The sequence below is a fragment of the Pundamilia nyererei genome, unplaced genomic scaffold (assembly GCF_000239375.1).
Source record: "Pundamilia nyererei isolate P.nyererei 1_Seehausen unplaced genomic scaffold, PunNye1.0 scaffold00130, whole genome shotgun sequence".
In the NCBI taxonomy this organism is placed as follows: Eukaryota; Metazoa; Chordata; class Actinopteri; order Cichliformes; family Cichlidae; genus Pundamilia; species Pundamilia nyererei.
This window is the reverse complement of record NW_005187531.1, coordinates 1,028,782-1,047,569: the sequence shown is the minus strand read 5'-3', so window position 1 is coordinate 1,047,569 and position 18,788 is coordinate 1,028,782. Positions and strand designations below refer to the sequence as shown.

At 38.6% G+C, this 18,788-nt stretch overlaps 2 protein-coding genes across 4 annotated transcripts in view; one reads left to right on the top strand and one right to left on the bottom strand.

The window, feature by feature from the left end:
• The window catches only part of slc13a4 (solute carrier family 13 member 4), a 21,517-nt gene extending 14,912 nt beyond the window's left edge, over positions 1-6,605 (bottom strand). The window contains exon 1 of the mRNA XM_005743316.2: positions 6,467-6,605. Within this exon, the coding sequence (XP_005743373.1) occupies positions 6,467-6,589 (123 nt within the window). The 5' untranslated portion in view covers positions 6,590-6,605. The remainder of the gene's footprint in view (positions 1-6,466) is intronic.
• A 250-nt stretch (positions 6,606-6,855) lies between these two features.
• The window catches only part of LOC102199861 (sushi domain-containing protein 3), a 37,401-nt gene continuing 25,468 nt past the window's right edge, over positions 6,856-18,788 (top strand). The window contains exon 1 of one of the 3 annotated variants that reach the window (XM_005743317.1): positions 6,856-6,918. The gene's annotated coding sequence lies outside the window, so the exon portion shown is untranslated. Of the gene's footprint in view, positions 6,953-18,788 lie in introns of all 3 variants that reach the window. The other 2 variants (XM_005743318.1, XM_013913412.1) reach the window with 2 other exon arrangements.

Genomic DNA, 18,788 nt, shown 5'->3' with positions numbered 1-18,788 from the left:
ACATGGATGCGTGTGTGTGGATGTGCTCACATGGATGCGTGTGTGTGGATGTGCTCACATGGATGCGTGTGTGTGGATGTGCTCACATGGATGCGCACAGTCTTTTAGAATACATTACAAGTACAAGTACAAATATTGTGTGAGTTTATTGTTGTGGCAGCAGTGGGGAGTGTTGTTTGTACTTAATATCCAACTGGGACACACACTAACACTCTTTCTGACAAAACTCTAGCACACACACTGATATTACATTAATCTTGTTATTGGTTATATAATGTCAGCATGCCAGCCTCTCATACCGCTCTGTCGCAACACCAATGGGCTTAGTGACACGCTCTCCAATCTTCAAAACTAAAGTTGAATCTCGTGACATTTGTTAAGACCTTTTATAGCTGACACTCGCTTTGCAGAAAAATACAGTTTGTTCACAAATGAATTATGCTTAATGCTTAATAAGCTTAATTTAGGTCAGAATGAATGTGTCATAGACAGGGTGCACATAGTGCTATTATATATGCAGGTTATCACTATGTTATAATATGAGACTTGGATAGTCTTTTGTTGAACACAGATTTCATATTAGCTTCTATCAAACGCTGCTGGAGTCTGTACTGAAGAATGCTTAGTATAGCATTTCGCTTGTAGCAGGTCACTTAATCTCAAGTTAATAAACCCACAGGGAGGAGAATTAGCCATAGGACTTCAGCGTGAACCATGTCCAGACCTGCTTGAACTCCCATTAAAAAAAAAAAAAAAAACTTTTCAGAAGTCAAGCTTATCCATGCCTGCTGTTTACATTATGTTGCAAGAAAACGCATGTAGATTATTACAATTCAAAGACATTGTAGAAGAACCCTGAAACTTTGAAGTTTCAAAATATCCACAGGTAAGCACAGATGCCTCAGTGCATGTGACAACAACCACAAAGAGACTGTACAAATGTGGCCAGTGTGGGAAGTGTGCAAAAGAAAAAAAAATGGTGTTCAAAAGGAACACAATAGCCAAACTACAGTTTGACGATCAACATATCAATGAAGACAAGAAATATGAGAGAATGCTTGTTGGTAATCTGCTGCTCGCAGACCATTTTTAAGGCGGTTCAGTATGTTTGAATATGCACATTGATCTTCAGTGTGTTTATCATGTGTTTGTATTCAAACTGTGAACCACTTTGCAACTCTGTGTTTTGAAACGTGCTATACAACTAATGTTATTATAAAACTACAATAAGCCATTTTAATAGCTATATTAAAAGTTTTAATAGCTGTAGAAGTAGTATAGAAACAGTAACAAGCAAGTAAATATTTAAAAGCCTATTATTATTTTCAACTACCACATTTATTTATTTAAAAAACTACCTTACAGTACTATTGATGGGTCTGATTATTCAAGATATTTTATGTGACATGAAGGATTTTAAATTTATTTTGGATTTAACAGCGAGCCAATGAAGAGGCAGTATGGGAGAAATATTCTTTCTGTTTGTAGTCTATGTCAGCTTGTCTGTTGCTGTGTTTTGGATCAAATGAAAACTTCTCAGGCAGTTTTAGGACAGCCTGATAAAAATTAATTACAATAGTTGAGTCTAGAAGTAATAAATGTTGCAGAGTGATGGTAAAATAGTTTTTCAGCATAACTCCGAGACAGGCTGTTTCTAATTTTAGACATATTGCACAGATGGAGTAAGGTCTTTATGTCTATAAGATGTTCCTGCAGTTAAATTTACTGGTCATCTAGCTTTGTGAGTAGATAAAACTGGGTATCATCTGCACAGCAATGGAAATGTATGCTATGCCTTCTAATAATACCGCCTAAAGGAAGTATCTATAATGTAAACGGAAGTGGTCCTAGCACGAAACCCTGTGGAACTCCACATCTTAACCTTAACCCCAGTGTGTGAAGACGACTCCCTATTTCTGCTCTAACTGATATCACAGACAGCCAAAAATGTTAAAATGTCTCAAAAGGGGCATTTAGAGCATTTTAAAGCCGGAGCTGTTGGCTCACAGGGATTACTTGCACATACAAAGCTCTCATTATATGAAGCACTGGCCATATTTAACAAGCATCTACCACTCTAACAGAAAATAAGCAGAAGCATAAAATGTGCTCTGACGTTGCTCTGTTTTTGATTTGCTGTTGACAACACAGGTTTTTACTCTAAAGACAGGTGCTTACTTTTTGGAAACGCTCCTAAAGATTTAAGAGGCATTTCCAGGCATTAGGTGCAGCTGCCTGATTAGACCAAATGAGATGTTTGGGGTTCATAATCAAAGAGAACTTCGCCACTGAAAAGATTACAACAATTTAAATCCACTAAGAAAACATTCCAGTATTATAAAGAGAGACATTGTGTCCAAATAATGAGTTTTTGCACTTTAACAGCTAGCTTTACAGCTCCTGCCTGTGTCGGACACAACACCACACCGAGGACGTGCTGGAAGTCTGCCAGATCAGAATCAGAATGCTTTATTAATCCTGGGGGGGATAGGATTAAAGCCATACCAGAGGTCTGACTACTGGTTTGCGGGGGGGAAAGCACACTGATGAGAATGTAAAGAGAAAAAGAAATGTGACCTTCGGAAAGAACAAACAAATGGACAGATCAACAAAAAAGACAAATCAGCAGTAATCCATGATTGATTATTGGTCACTATTTATCAGAGCACAGTTGCCCCACAGAAACTGCAGCTTCAGTTAGATCCTCAAATCCTACTCTTTGGCTTCTTTGTTTGGCTTGTTTTTAAAGCCATTGTACTTCAACCTTTGTGCTGAAAAGACTTCACGCTAAAAAGTGTCGAGGTTCCGAAGTCATCGCATGAAAGATAACCTGTGCTTGTGCTGATTTAAGGCAGGCTTCTCTGAAGGTTATGTAACCAGTTATTAATCTTAAAAATCATTTCAACTACAAAATTAGCAACTCTCTGTGGTGACAAAATTTAAATCAGCCTACATATATTTTATGAAAGTGCCACCTGCAGGGCCATTTTTGAGGGAAAGTGGACAACTGACCGGCCACCCCGGCTGTGACAGGCATGAAAGTGTGAGATGCTGTTTTTTGTATTCCATCTAGGTGAGAGTTCACTTGATTTCTGCTTCTGTTGCAAAATGTGATATTGGAGAACCAGAGGGAAAATGTTAAAGGGCTTAACAAACTGTAATGGACCCTTCAGGCACAATCGTATCTTTCCTCAAGCAAGATGCTGCAGAGAAGAAAAATATAAGTTTTTATATTCTGGGTATTTAGCTGCAGTTTGTCATAAGAAAAATCCATAAGTGACAGTGCATCCTATTACTCTCTTTGTGCTAATGTAAACAGTGAAATAGATCATGCTTTAGACCATTTAAATGCATTTAACAATCAGGACACCAAAAGGACTCATAATTTGTTTGTAACAATCCCCTGGACTTGTTGTTTCCTACTTTCCTGTGAGATCTGTGAGGAAGAAAGAGGAATGCAAAAGTTTTCTCTTTACAGCTATTCACTAGACACTTCTTGAGTCTTTTGCATCGGAGCCCGGTGTGGTTTTAGAAGCTTTGAGCAAAGCGATTACTGTGAGCTTACTGGGATGAGAAAAGATGTTTTTCTTTGAAATCTCAGTGTTTTACAGCTGATAGGTCAGCTTTTCTCTAAACAGAAGCCCACTGATTGCCTCGTTAACTAACTGTTATCCGTGATCAGCTTGGGAAATGAACAGGAATATTATTCAGTTTAGAAAAAGAAAAGACAGTTACCTAAGGATGTCTGATAGGCAGATTAGATCACAGCTCAAACGTTTTTCACTGAGTCAATCAGCAGAAGGCTAAACGGCTCAATAGATAACATGCACATGGTTCACTCCTGTGCCCATTTGTATGGAAAAATACTCACATGAAAACTGACTTGATACTGACAACACTGATGAAACTTCCTTTTCTAAGACTGGAGTTTGACCTGTCCAAGGTGTACCTCGGCTATCTCATCAGTTATAGAGTACACACCTACAGACCCCACTACCCTGAACTGGGTAACAAATGGATGACATATCAGTCAAACAAATTAATTATCCAAATTGCTCTGACAATAAAAGCATTTTTAAAAGAACATCAGTACACATCACAGCTAAAAAGACCATCTTAGGTGAGTCATACACATATTTGTCCTGATCACTACAGTTATCGTCCTACAGGGTACATTCATTGGCAATCCATCCACATGACAAGACAGCTAAAAACCACAAATGCCAGATTTCTGCTAAAGAAAAATTCAGAGGCTCACCAAATATAAATCGTAATTAACTGCCAGTTTTTTAACAGTAGCAGCATTTTTTCAGTGTGTGCATCACAGCAGCCAAGCCAAAGGCCAGGGAACATCTCTTTGCGTGTGTGTGTATACGTAGCTGTCTGGACTCAGCAAAAATTTTGGAAAGTTGTGAAACTGCACACGTGCGCCTCTGATAAGCACTGTGCTTATCTGCCACTGACTCTGCTTCTTTGTTCCTGTCCTCAATCTTTCTGACCTGGCCTGACTGCATCCTACAGATGTCCTGTTCAGCTGCAGCTGGACACAGGACCTCTCCAAACACACACACAATGTTACTCTGAACCCGTCACATTCCCGACACAGTCTGGGGTCCCTGGTGTCGTAAGGAAGCCACGTGGGGGCTCAAATCCAGCGTGGTTGTGGGTTGATTATATAACTTAATTGCTTGGGTTGTTTCTTTTTTCTTTGTAGTCAAGTTTTTGTTCTTTTGTTCTTTCTTGGCCTCATCCTGCGCCACTTACTCATGCCAAACATCCACCACCACTGACATAACAGCAGGGCTCCTTGGCGATCGCTCTTATTGGCTGACGGTCAACTTGTGGAGCATAACACTTTCTTTGAATATGAATGACATTAAAATAAACACAGAGAAACACCTGTAGTTACAATTGATATATGTGTAGAAAACACTATGGCCGTGTCCCAGAATATGATCTAAAGCGCATCGCCTCTCTTACGACTGTTTTATCACAGAACACCTTGAGGATTTTGAAAATGCATTGCGCATGCCATGAGTTTTGAAATGACGTGGGCCTTTCAAACCAACACATTCTCACTCCCTTTAAATTGATTGTTACCTCTGTGACTCAGATTGTAATACATTAAAGTCACAAACTGGAGCTAATGTGTACCATTTGCATCATAAATACAGTGATGTGCTCTGATAGGGTGTTTTAAAGCTTCAATTTTGGTTTGCTGATTGCTACTGTCTTTCACTGGTCACGGCAAAAAACAAATCCTAATCCCAATTGAGGTGTTCTCAGTATGACCTACACTAAAGGGAAAAAGTGCTTTCTACTGGATATCATGGAATCTGACAGGTGACCACGTTAACCAGAGAGGCTCTGCAAATCAGAGAAATGCACTGGTCTGAGCCTCGGTAAATATGAGACCACACCACAATCAGAAAGTCTGAAACAAACAAAACAAATATTCAAATATTTAAAAAAAATACATGAAACTCACTCCCCAGCAGCAAAAGTTTAAGGTTTTAGTCTCAGAATGGCGAATGCTTGCACATGGCTCATGTAATTCTGTGCTTTTCATTACGATTTCACTAATCCGAGGACACTGAAGACAGAGCTATCCCAGATTCGGAGGGAAGACACGCAAAAGAGGAACGGACCTCTCTCCTTTTATTCCCATCTTTTCCCTCTTCACTTTTTTATTTTTCAGGAGCACGATGATGTTTAGCTCATTAACATGTCGCGACATCTCCTCTCCACACACACGGCTCAGCTGATGATCGGGGGAGCTCGAGACAAGCGATTATCAAAACGGAGGACAGTGCGCCTTTCTCTCTCTCCCTCACACACACACACACACACACACACACACACACACACACACACAGAGAGAGAGAGAGAGAGAGAGAGAGAGAGAGAGACCAAGATCCCATCAGGACACTGAGGCCAAGAGCAGCAGCATCACCACCCACAGATCAACTGGATATCTTGTTTACTGCTGTGCCGGATGGTTGCTAGGTATTTATTAAGAGTAAATTATTGGCGCATGATGTTTGATTTAACCTAAGTTCGCATATACTGATTATTTTTAACATACATCTTTAATTTATTTCTTATAGGCACTGGTATATCCATCACATTTAATGCTTTGAAGAGATTTTCTGGTGCTTTAAAAGCAGTTTCTCGTCATTTCGTCTTTAAATGTTTCACATCTGTGCATTTAAAAAAAGTGTATCTGTCGAACTACGAATTAACTTCAATAAATTTGACGCATTTATATGTCAATAATTTCCAATAGAATATTAATACCTTTATATTCTATCCATCAAATACATTGATAGTGAAAATTATACAGTTAAACTCTACCGTGCTCTTATTTTGAAACCCTTTTGGTTATGGTAAGCGTTCTGTTGCGTGTATATGCTGCGTGTAATGATAAAAACTTCACATTTTTTCACACTCTCTCTCTCGTACTCACACTGGTAGGGTGGATGAGCGGTAAGGGAAGCAGGGACAGCGGAATGAACACCACAAGGATCAGCTTCCTCGCTCTCCACAGCTTCCTGAACAGATCCATCCTGGCTGCGGCCTCCAGCCTCATGGGTGACCCGGGGCTCTGGGTGGAACCGGCCACAACTCAACAGAACCGGGCGTAAGAGTCAGAAGTGGCCTACGGAAAGCCTCAAGGCACAGTCAAGCAGGGAGAGCCGGAGGAAAGAGGAGGGGGTGGTACGGTCCTCCAGGGAGAGCGTAAAGTTCTCAGTTTGGGCTGTGCGCCTTAACGCACAGACGGCGGAGCCTGATCGGGTTCTCGGTGAGGTGAGAGAGCTTGGCTGAGCTTTACTTCCACGGTGACTTTCACTCGCACCGTACACTACACACGAAGGTCCCCCTCTTCCTCTCTGTGTGTGACGCTCTCCGAAGCATCAGGTGAGCGTGCCGGCGCATTTATCGGACTGCACAGGTATGCTAATTAATCCCAAGGTTTCCCCACCCTCTGTGGCTGTGAGGCCACCAATCAGGGCGGGTGAAAAAAGTTTGCGCAAGGGTGAGAGTGTGTGTGTGTGTGTGTGTGTGTGTGTGTGTGTGTGTGTGTGTGTGTGTGTGTGTGTGTGTGTGTGTGCAAAGCACACATACACACACAAAAACGTGTTCAAGGGATGAGAAGGAAATACTTCTTAATCAATTATGTAAAAAAAAAAAACAGTGGCTCGTACACAAAAACTGTTTGTCTTATAAAGTGAATCATAGCAATTATCAGAAGGTTTCTAAAGTCATAAAACAAAGCGCCTCATAGAAGCAACAAATCAATCAGGTCAAACAATCACGAAACAGTGATCCAATGATGACGATCAAATAAAACAAACAAGAACGCAGCAAGAGGACAAAACATTATTCTGTTATAATTATACAATTATTCTCCCCCCGAAGGGAGGGAGTAAGTAATCGGCCTGTCTGTCTGTTTGTCAGCAGTCTATTGTCCACAGTTGTTGAGATATCATTTTCAAACTTTGAGTGACGGTAGATACCAACAATAGCTCGAGCTGATTTAATTTAGCTGAAACATCAAGGTCACACCAAATGTGAAAACCAGTAGAAACGTTTTTTGTAGATCATCTTCAAACTTCACAGCAATATACTGGCCTTGTGCGACATGAGTACCCAGGCTGAAGAAGCATTTGACCTTGACCTTCATGTTAATGGCCAAGATCAAAGTTGACCTTGAAGAAAAAATTCAGGGAACCATATCGCGTAATATGTCATACAAAAGGTCATCAAGACAGCTGCACAACACTTGTGCAGAGAAGTGACACAGTGTATTTGATTAGATCTTTTCAATATGACATCACAAAAAAATCACACATTGCATTAATATCTTAAAATATCAAGTTTTTAGAGCTTATAGAAGCCAAAGATTTCAGAAAGTTCTGCTCAAGTCATATGGTTAAAGATAATAGCATACAAGGTCAAAGGTCAGTGTCACACAAATTAGGGAAAAAATCTGTGGCTCATATATTAGTATGAATTAGTCATCGGGGGACATAAGCAACAGGCTAATGTCATGTTGTATTAAAAGCATCATAAAGCATCAAAGTGTTAGCATAGCTCTTGACCTTCTGTGGAAATGTCACTGTTGTTCTTTAATGTTTCAAAATGCAAAGTTGGGAGTTTTGCTTTGAAATTGTTTTTGGACAGTGGGTGTGCATAGTCCTAACTTTTGGAACTGCAACATAAATGAGGGGTTAATGGAGAAAAATGTATTTATATAGGTTTAAACTATGTTATTCTGTATGTAACAGAAATCCCTACCACACCAGCAGGTATAAAAACATAACACAGGAGGCCAGTATGGAAACCATTGACGTGTGGCCGCATTCATACACTGCCATCTAGAGGATTCACAGAGTTAATGGCATCAAGTGAAGTTTCTAAACAGCTTTCCTCCACCAGACTCCTGCTGGCCCTGACAATGATGTTAGTGTTTAGCTAATCCATTGCTAATCCAGGTAGAGAAAAACTATATATATGTTTTTTATTTTTGCTGAAAATTTTGACTCTGTTGGGATTAATACAACCTTTATCTTTAAACAGTTATCAAAAGGTAACTGTTATTGTATCTTCTAATATATGAAGAAATAATGAAATGTAATTCATAAAGTAACTTCTATTATAGACAGATAATAACAGTTTAATTTTTTTTAGTTCTTTGCAACAGTAAAAACAATATTTCTATGAATGTTAAGAATCTAGTACTAAGGGTTCCCAAATCATTTTTCTCTTTTAACAGAAAGGATTTTTAAATCTCTGTTTTAGTAACGCTACAGAGAACAAAAGCTTTTTCTCAGTGAATATGTTTAATCCCAACATGGCACTTTTCCATCCATTTTCAGTCCTTTAGTATTTTTCTAAGACTGACGCTGTTATTAAGGGTGCTGATGTTTATTAATAGCCTTCGAAAATGTCATGATTTTGTTGAAATCATCCTATTGTTAGGAATATGATCTTAAAACAACAGAAATTGTCTTTGTGGATCCATCTCCATTGCTTGCACCAAACAGTTCACATCTGTGATTTATTGTCATATATATATATCTCTTATTGTAGAGTCTGGAGCACGCTGTCGATATTGAAAGTTCTGCCCTGCTGTTGTTTCAATCACATCTTTCTAATAGAATCCAATTTATTCATGTAAACAGGAGTCTTCTTCACACAAAAAGGTTCATTATGTAGTTCCACAGGGCTCCATGTTAGAACCAGTTCTGTTTACATTATGCACGCTTCCCTTAGGCAGTATCATTCAGAGGCATAGCATACATTTTCATGGGTATGTTGATGATACCCAACTCTAGCTATCCATGAAGTCAGATAACACACACCAATTATTTAAACTGCAGGAATGTCTTAAAGACATAAAGACCTGGATGGCCTCTAATTTCCTGCTTCTAAATTCAGATAAAACTGAGGTAAATGTATTTGGCCCTGAAAATGTTAGAACAATGGTATCTAACTAGATTCCAGTTCTGGGTGGCATTACCTTGGCCTCCAGTAACACTGAGGAACCTTGGAGTCATTTTTGACCAGGATATGTCCTTCAATGCACATTGAACAAATATGTAAGACTGCTTACTTGCATTGACACAATATCTCTAAAATTAGAAACATCCTGTCTCAGAGTGATGCTGATCACTCAGAGTGATTACTTCTAGGCTACACTATTATAATTCTTTATGATCAGACTATCCTATAATATAAATATAAATAAAATATATAAATAAAATAGATTTGAATTAAAATTAAAATTATCCTCATAACAAATCATTCAACAGAAAATATGATAGTAAGGAAACAGTTGCACATCAACAGGCTTTGTATACTCTGAGACCTCTCAGTTGTTCACACCTGCTGCATGTTTATATCACTTTACTTATTAGATATAATAAAGTTTTATGCGGAGCTTCTCTGAAATCCTGCTTATCCAGAGAAGGGGAGCTGTCCACCCTTCTGTGGTGCTGAAGGCTGCTCATTAGCAGCAGTTTGCTTTCAACACATCATTAGTTCGAGGCATGATCAGTACACAACTGTGCTGACTACAGGTTAAATGTTGTGTTTCTATGTATTTATGATAAAATAATAGAATGTTTAAAAAGTAAATAATGGCAGATAAATAATTTGAATATTTCTAATTAAAATAGGAGTAGAGACAGTATATGAAATGTTTAAAATGGATTTAAAAAAATAGGAGGTCTGGTTGAATTTGAATTCATTAAAAAAAAGCCAGGGGCAATTTAAAAAAAACTGGAAAACTTCTTCTATGCTGAAAAACCAACTGGTGGACCATCTCACCGCTAATTAGTTTAATTAGTAACATGACTGGGTTTCAGAAGTAACGGTAAAGGAGAAGGGTTCAGGGAATCCACAGAAATCTCTGTACACTCTTCAGTGCAAGAGAAAATTGTAGCATGCAAAGAAAATATACATATGTACACAAGATCAGAAACAATGCTGTCTTCTCTGGGCCTGAGCTCATTTTAGGATGAAGTGAAGATAGAAGTGAAGATTACATGAACACAGGTTTCCACCCAGATGTCTTTTTGATGTCAAAGACATTCTACACATTCGGCATCAGCACAGATTTGTGGTTTTTAAAAAAAGGTCAGGTGCTACACTAGTCCTTAACTAGTAAGCCACTTAAAGCAAGACATTTTATCAAACACAAATGCAACACATAAGACTCCAGCATGTAGAATATCCTAAGTAGTAGCGAGGGAATGAGAAGATTAACAAAAGGTGAGGTTATCGCAGGATCAATGGGCAGGAAGCGCGGAGATATCTTACCTTTGAAACACAAAGGTGTGGTCAAATACTGTTCACCTGCTGTAGATATTTGTTTTTAAGATAAGATAAGATAAGATAAGATAACCTTTATTAGTCCCACACGTGGGAAATTTGTTTTGTCACAGCAGGAAGTGGACAGTGCAAAAGTTATGACGCAAAAATTAGAATACAATAAGAATAAATACAGTACACAGCTGTACAGAATAGAATAATATATACAGTAGAATAAAATGGAATAAAAATATACAATAAGATAAAAATAGAATACGAATGCTATATACCACTGAGTAAAAATACAACGATGCCAGAAAAGATTATTGGTCTTTAGGTCTGCCACTTCTTCCTTTGTCATCCATTTGTCCAGTTTCCCCAGATATCTTCAGGGACACGCTGCAAAACATGCTGAAATATGTCAGTAGTGCTTTGTGATTAACGTTTTTGGTGTAAAAATACTATTTTATGCCAGTGAAACTGTCATCTTTGGCATTTTTCATAGATTTTGCTAAAGATATGGGAACAAGTTGATTTCTGTGATAGGCTACAAGTAACAAGCAGCCCAAAGATATAATTTAAAATTGGTTCTCTGTTATGTGGTTCATACCTTGGGTCGCATGCTTGAATGCTTGAATGTTTTGGTGTTTAGTGGTTTAACAGGAATTTAAAAAAAAAATTCTTATGATAATGGTCAGATACAAGGACTGGACTGAAAGAAACTCCAAAGAAAATCTTTTAAAAGTTCAGAAAACTGGAAAACTATAGCTCAAGAGCACTTTAAACATTACAAAAAAGCCTGGAGGATATCAAGAAATGAGGGGTAGCTCAAGACTTTCGTATAGCACTGAAGAAGAAGTAGAAAAACACTGCTTCATAATCTCTAACAAGCATAGAGGTAGTGTTTAAGTAACACACCCGTGTCCAATGTTTAATGAGGGAGGCATCAGCTTTAAAAGTAAATTATATACACTTTAAAAAAATGTAAAAAAGTTCTACATTTAAAACGTTGTGTTTGTACTGTTTTCAGCAAAATATAGGTTTCAATTCTTTGCCAATTGTCGCTTTGTGCTCTCTGATTTCCACCGTTGAACTGCATTAACCTCTGATTGCTACAAGATGGTGCTGTATACCTCCCCAAGGTATGTTTTTGGAGCATTTGGCATGGTTTGTTTTATAGATGGCACTCTTATAGATACACATCCATTGTAAAATAAAAGGTAAACAGAAATGGAATCTAGATTAAGGCTGAACATTTTAATTAATTTATTATTAGAAACAGTTGATATTATATTATGATAATCGAAACTGAGAGCCAAATCCACCTCAGTTCACATGAAATAGTTTGTAGTTTTCACTCAATTCTTTTAAAACTATAAACGTAGTTTTAAAGACATTTATATCAATTTGTGCTCCTATTCATTTTTTATAAATTAAAATGCCTCACTGTCATTAACTCTTCTTAAAACAGCAGCGTCTAATCACTTTTTGTACCAGTTATTACTGGACTCTTACTGCAGCCTGCGGTGTAGATCAGACAGGAGTTCAGACACTCTACAGGACTCCCAAAGTCCCCCAGCCTCTCGACGTGTCACTGCAGGTTCACATGTTTATCTGACTGCTTATTTTTAATCTGCCACTGTTACTTCCCTCCCAAATGAACGTCAACGCTGTGGGGAGTCACCCAAAGCTCAGATCTTCCCTTAAATCCTCATCCTACAGATTAGGAAGTGGTTAAGTGTTCCAATCCTGAGAACTAAATTGAGTGTGCAGGTGTGGAAACCAGAGAAGAATCAAAGTGGAAGCATTAACTTTTAACTTCTGATTACAGTGTACATTTAATCATTACATTACATTTAATCTCAGTGTTTTCTCCTCCCTCGTGTATCATGTTTGTCTTTCCCTTCCATTTTACACTCCTTTGGTCTTCAGATGCTGTGATGGTGCAGTTTCCCCCACAGAGATCAATGACTTCTCATCTCATGTGTCACAGTTACCTCAGTGATGGCAAAGCAGAATTTTCAGGCTACACTCCAGCTCTCAACAAGTCAATCAACCAGTGTGGGCAGTACATTTTCCCCCCATTAAATATTAATAAAAAATAACAAATAAAACTAAAAGCACTTCTGTTTAGTCCAAACAAATAAGCCCAATCTTGTGTCACACACGACAATACTTCAGTAACCGCTCAAGGAACCTCTTGTGGGAACTTATTCCCCAGCTGGGCCACAGTTTCTGAACAGTCTATGATTTGAACCAGCAGCTTTGCCCTTCAAATCCCCTCTGTCGTGTTTGACTGCTTCCTTCCTCTGGGGTCAAATGTGGTTTGTCTCAGCAGGAACAGATGCTTCAAGATACAACTGGTTCTCATCAGAAAAAAAAAAGAAACTAAAAAAAGAAACACATCATTAATGCCGTAGAAAGATGAATCCAATCAGGGCAGATCTTTTTTTAATCTACAGTTTCCCACTGTGCTGCAGTAAGACCCTGTAAGCTGTTTATCGCTGGGTATGATGATGTTGTGTCTGCGTTATATGCAGTGCAGATAGACTGAAAGTAATGAGGCAGCTTCATTTGGAAGCAGACAGGTCTAGAGCAATATATATATATATACAATATCATTCTTAATCATAACAAAATCAGTATAAAATATGAACGAAGCCTTTGGTGACATAGATCCACAATCTTGCAACAGTTGGCGACACCTGACTCCTAATCTTACTGCAAGAGTGTTTACAATCTGTCTAAGCTAGGAACCAAATAAAAGACACGAGTCAGGCAGTCTGAGCAATAAGACTTTTTTTCATCTTCAATTAGATTTAATGTCAAAGAAAAGGCACTGAGTAATACTTTAGAGAAGTGATGTCTAAAAAAAATGTTAAACATAAGGAACTGAAGAGCACAGAGGACAGGAATGCAAACAGACATCAGACAGGGAGACGGGACCATAAACAGACAGGGAACTAATAGGGAACGAATGAATAGTATAAGGTCAAATATAGTGTGTAAACAGTGTCTGTCACTTTCAGGAAGGTCCGCTTCCTTTCCGGGTGCTGCTTTATTGTAGGTTTTTATGAATACTCTGCAAATATTAAAATTTACTTCTCTCTTGAGATCTTTTAGCTCTAGTTTGGTCTCCACCTTCTTCCACCTTGGAAGAATTTGAGGCTCATTATCTGTTAAATCCTTTGATAAGACCACAAACACCACAAACAAGTTCCAAGACTCAGATTATCTGAGGTGACGCTAAGCTAAACTAAGCTAAGCTAAGGCAACCAGTGGTTATAGTTCTGTGGTTATACAGGGTGGGCCATTTATATGGATACACCGTAATAAAATGGGAATGGTTGGTGATATTAAAGTCCTGTTTGTGGCACGTTAGTATATGTGAGGGGGCAAACTCCTCAAGATGGGTGGTGACCATGGTGGCCATTTAGAAGTCGGCCATCTTGGATACAACTTTTGTTTTTTCAATAGGCAGAGGGCCATGTGACACATCAAACTTATTGGTAATGTCACAAGAAAAACAATGGTGTGCTTGGTTTCAATGTAACTTTATTCTTTCATGAGTTATTTACAAGTTTCTGACCGCTTATAAAATGTGTTCAATGTGCTGCCCATTGTGTGGAATTGTCAATGCAACCCTCTTCTCCCACTCTTCACACACTGATTGTCATGGTCCTGGGTCCTTTTGACCCAGGGTTTTGTGTTTTCTATTAGTGTGATTTTTGGTTCTGTTCTTCCTCTGTTTAGTGTTTACTCTGTTCTGCCCGTGTGTTCCTCTATCTAGTCCGCGTTTCTTAGTCTGTGTCCTTGCATGTGTAAGTTCCTGTTTTATTGTGAAGGTCTGCGTCTTAGTGTTTTCAGTTCGCCTCCCTAGTCTCGTCACGTTAATCCCTCCCAGCTGTGTCCCCCACCTGTGTGTAATCTCCCTGTGTTCTCTGTTGTTTAAGTTCTAGTTTTTCCCATTTTAGAGTATTTTCAGTTCTGTTTCTCGCCACCCCTGCTTTGTGTTGTACTCCACCCCTTTGGTTATTAAAGCTCGCTCACAACTACGCAGTCTGCATCTTGGGTCCATTTATATTTTCACACGGCCTGCCTCGGCACCCCGTGACACTGATAGCAACACCGCAGGAGAAAGGCCAGCACAGGGATCCAGTATCCGTAGTTTCAGGTGCTGCACATCTCGTATCTTGACACCATAGACAATTGCCTTCAGATAACCCCAAAGATAAAAGTCTAAGGGGGTCAGATCGGGAGACCTTGGGGGCCATTCAACTGGCCCACAACAACCAATCCACTTTCCAGGAAACTGTTCATCTAGGAATGCTCGGACCTGGCACCCATAATGTGGTGCTGCACCATCTTGCTGGAAAAACTCAGGGAACGTGCCAGCTTCAGTGCATAAAGAGGGAAACACATCATCATGTAGTAATTTCAAATATCCAGTGGCCTTGAGGTTTCCATTGATGAAGAATGGACCCACTATCGTTGTACCCCATATACCACACCAAACCATCACTTTTGTTGTTCCAACAGTCTTGGAGGGATCCATCCAATGTGGGTTAGTGTCAGACCAATAGTGGTGGTTTTGTTTGTTAACTTCACCACTCACATAAAAGTTTGCCTCATCACTGAACAAAATCTTCTGCGTGAACTGAGGGTCCTGTTCCAATTTTGTTTTCATTGAGATCCTCCGAAGGGATGTTCGACTAATGCCAGTCTCCAGTGACATGCGGCGAGTGCTACGCTGTGGGCTCTTGCTGAATGAAGCTAGGACAGCCACTGATGTTTCTTCATTAGTGACAGTTTTCTTGCGTCCACATTTTGGCAAATCCAACACTGAACCAGCTTCACGAAACTTAGCAAGCAGTTTGCTAACTGTAGCATGGGAGATGGGTGGTCTCGTTGGGTGTCTTGCATTGAGATCTGCTGCAATAACCCAGTTACTGCGTTCACCAGATATCAACACAATTTTGATCCGCTCACGTGTTAACCTCTTCAACATGTCAATGGCTGTGAACAAAGAGAAACTTGTAAATAACTCATGAAAGAATAAAGTTATGTTGAAACCAAGCACACCATTGTTTTTCTTGTGACATTACCAATAAGTTTGATGTGTCACATGGCCCTCTTCCTGTTGAAAAAAAAATTGTATCCAAGATGGCCGACGTCTAAATGGCCACCACCCATCTTGAGGAGTTTGCCCCCTCACATATACTAATGTGCCACAAACAGGACTTTAATATCACCAACCATTCCCATGTTATTACGGTGTATCCATATAAATGGCCCACCCTGTAGTTCTGTGTAAGCACCCCTGACATTCAAAGCAGGCATTAATAATTTAAACCTTAGGTGCTAATTCAATTTCAACACTATATAGTAATTCACCTCCTGTACTGTTGTCATGAACTGAGACATTAGCTATAGCCACCCTTAAAAACCTTTTTTTCTGCTTTTTAACCTGCTTTTGGAGAGTCCTACATTTGAAGAGCTTTAGCTTCATTTTTAGCACTTTAAATGTAGATTTTAATCATTTTGAGTTTCTGCAATCTACAATGTGTTTGTTTTTGTACAAGCAGCTGGGTATACTAATCTGCTCCTTTGATTGGAAATAATGAGCTGAATGAATTCACTCGTGGGTGCTGCCAGCATACACTGTTTGAAAGTTAGAACTTTTTTGCAGTCTAATCTTTAACAGTATTATCAGAAGCTGTGACAATTAAGACAAACTTTACATATGAAGGCTTTAATATTAAGTTTAAAAAATACAAAAACCGTTAAAAAAAAGACTCAAACAAGAAACAGTGTTGCACATTAGATCTGAACGATTCGATTAACATGGAGTAATATGTGTAATTCAAACCACTAAGTCCTTTATTAAACAGAAAGAGTCAAGTCCAAATCTAACTGTTACTTTTGGTTCGAAATCTATTTTAATGCGTGGCCATAAAACCAAAACAATGAGCAAAAATGCTCTGCACTGTGGGAGAAAGCTGCAAAATTGGGTGGCTCTTAGGATGATGTCATAACATTCCCACATAAAGCTATTTGACATTTAAATTCAAAATAAAATATAAACTATCAGACGCTGACGTTTTTATAAATATATATATCCATGTGATGCAGTGACAGAATACATAAGAATGTATACAACTGCTTGAACATAACAGCTACAGACAGACAGAAATGAAAACACACAGAGAAACACGAAAACGTGAGTGCTCTGTTTCTCTATTATGTAACAGTATTTAATGTGCTCTAAGATGTCGCATTAGGGATTAGGCTGATAGTGACTGTGCTGCAGATTGTCTCCGCCTCAGTGTATACGCACACAGACAGACTTCTAATGTTTAATATTCCTCATACTAATCACACTGTACATGCAGGCAGCTTTATTATTCATCAGAGCAAAATGAGGCTTCTCTCTCTGGTTGATAAGCTGGAGTTTTTATGTTGTGATGTTCCATGCTCTCCCAGACATCAAAACTTAAGACTGATGTTCGCAAAAACTGGGAAATCTGGTGTTAATATTCTAGCTTTTTAAGAAAAACAGCCAGTGCAAGGAGGATGAATGCTTTAAAATTAGTATGCTGCTTTTTAGCTATTTCTATAACTACTTTTTGGTTTGTTTGTTTTTCATTTTCATTTAAATAAAAACTGTGATCACAAAACTCCCCAAAATTAGTTATTATGCACTAAATCAGAGAGTCAAACGCTGCTGTTCTGTCAAATGCCCTTGGTGTTGCAACTTATATACATAAACTGTCCTTTTGCATCAGTGCTTTTAGTGCATCAGTACCAATATTAGATCATGGCAGATTATCTTCCTCTTTTGAGGTGTGATATAGTTCACAGTTGGTGATACGGTGGCAGCAGAGTAAAGTCAGCCAGTAAAGTGTGGTTCTTTTGGAAGCCTTGTGTTTTTTGCATGTTTTTATCAAGCCAAACATTAAGTTTTTCCATTCATTTTCACTCACACATTGGTAAGATTTTAATGCAAGGAATTACTTCCTTAGATTGTTGTTTGATTTTAATAGTATAACTGTGCATGTTTAAAAATGCCAAGTTGTTTTTTTGTAATCTTCTATATGTGACAACGTAGCAGCAAGATCCTACTGATGACTCTGCTCCAATTTACTGCTCTCACTACTGAGACATAGCCAGGTGATGCCAAGGGATAGCTTGTGTCATGAGACACAGCTTTGACAAAACACCAGCATTTGACGCCCTGGGAATGAGAAAGAGCTGGGTAGTAACAGTGTCCTACCCTGTGTTTTATGGCAGATGGCAAACAGTGTTAACTTGCAATACCTCCAGCCACTGTGTTGGAGTGTTAAATAGTTACTGACACTGGATTATTTTTGACATTATTATATTTGTATGAAGGCACATTAAACTTTGTCATCAAAAATCCTAAACTGATTATTGTCTTAGTCAGTAGGCGAATAGTAGTGATTTTATTCAACCGTATCAAAGGTGTCACTGAATCTTACTATACCGCTGAAAGAAGACATGTCAATAAACATGTTTGGCTTAAAAGTGTGAACATGTCGTGAACATCTGTCACCTCCCCTTGCTATCCATGTCTGTCGCTTCTTAACCCAGCTGACTTTCAGTTTCCTCTTTGTGCTTTTCTCCTCTTTTTAAAGCAATCCAGCTGATTGCATTCAACATCCAACCTCCTCACTCACAGTGTAACATGCTGAGTAAATGCTGATAGTCTGTTCAGGCTGTTGGCATGAGATATACAGTGCTGTGAAAAAGTATTTGCCCCCCTTCCTGATTTCTTAGTTTTTTGTATATATATCACACTTGTTTCAGATCGTCAAACACATTTTAATATTAACCAAACTAAAATAACCAAACAAGTGATTGATTGATTGATTGATTGATTGATTGATTGATTGATTGATTGATTGATTGATTGATTGATTGATTGATTGATTGATTGATTGATTGATTGATTG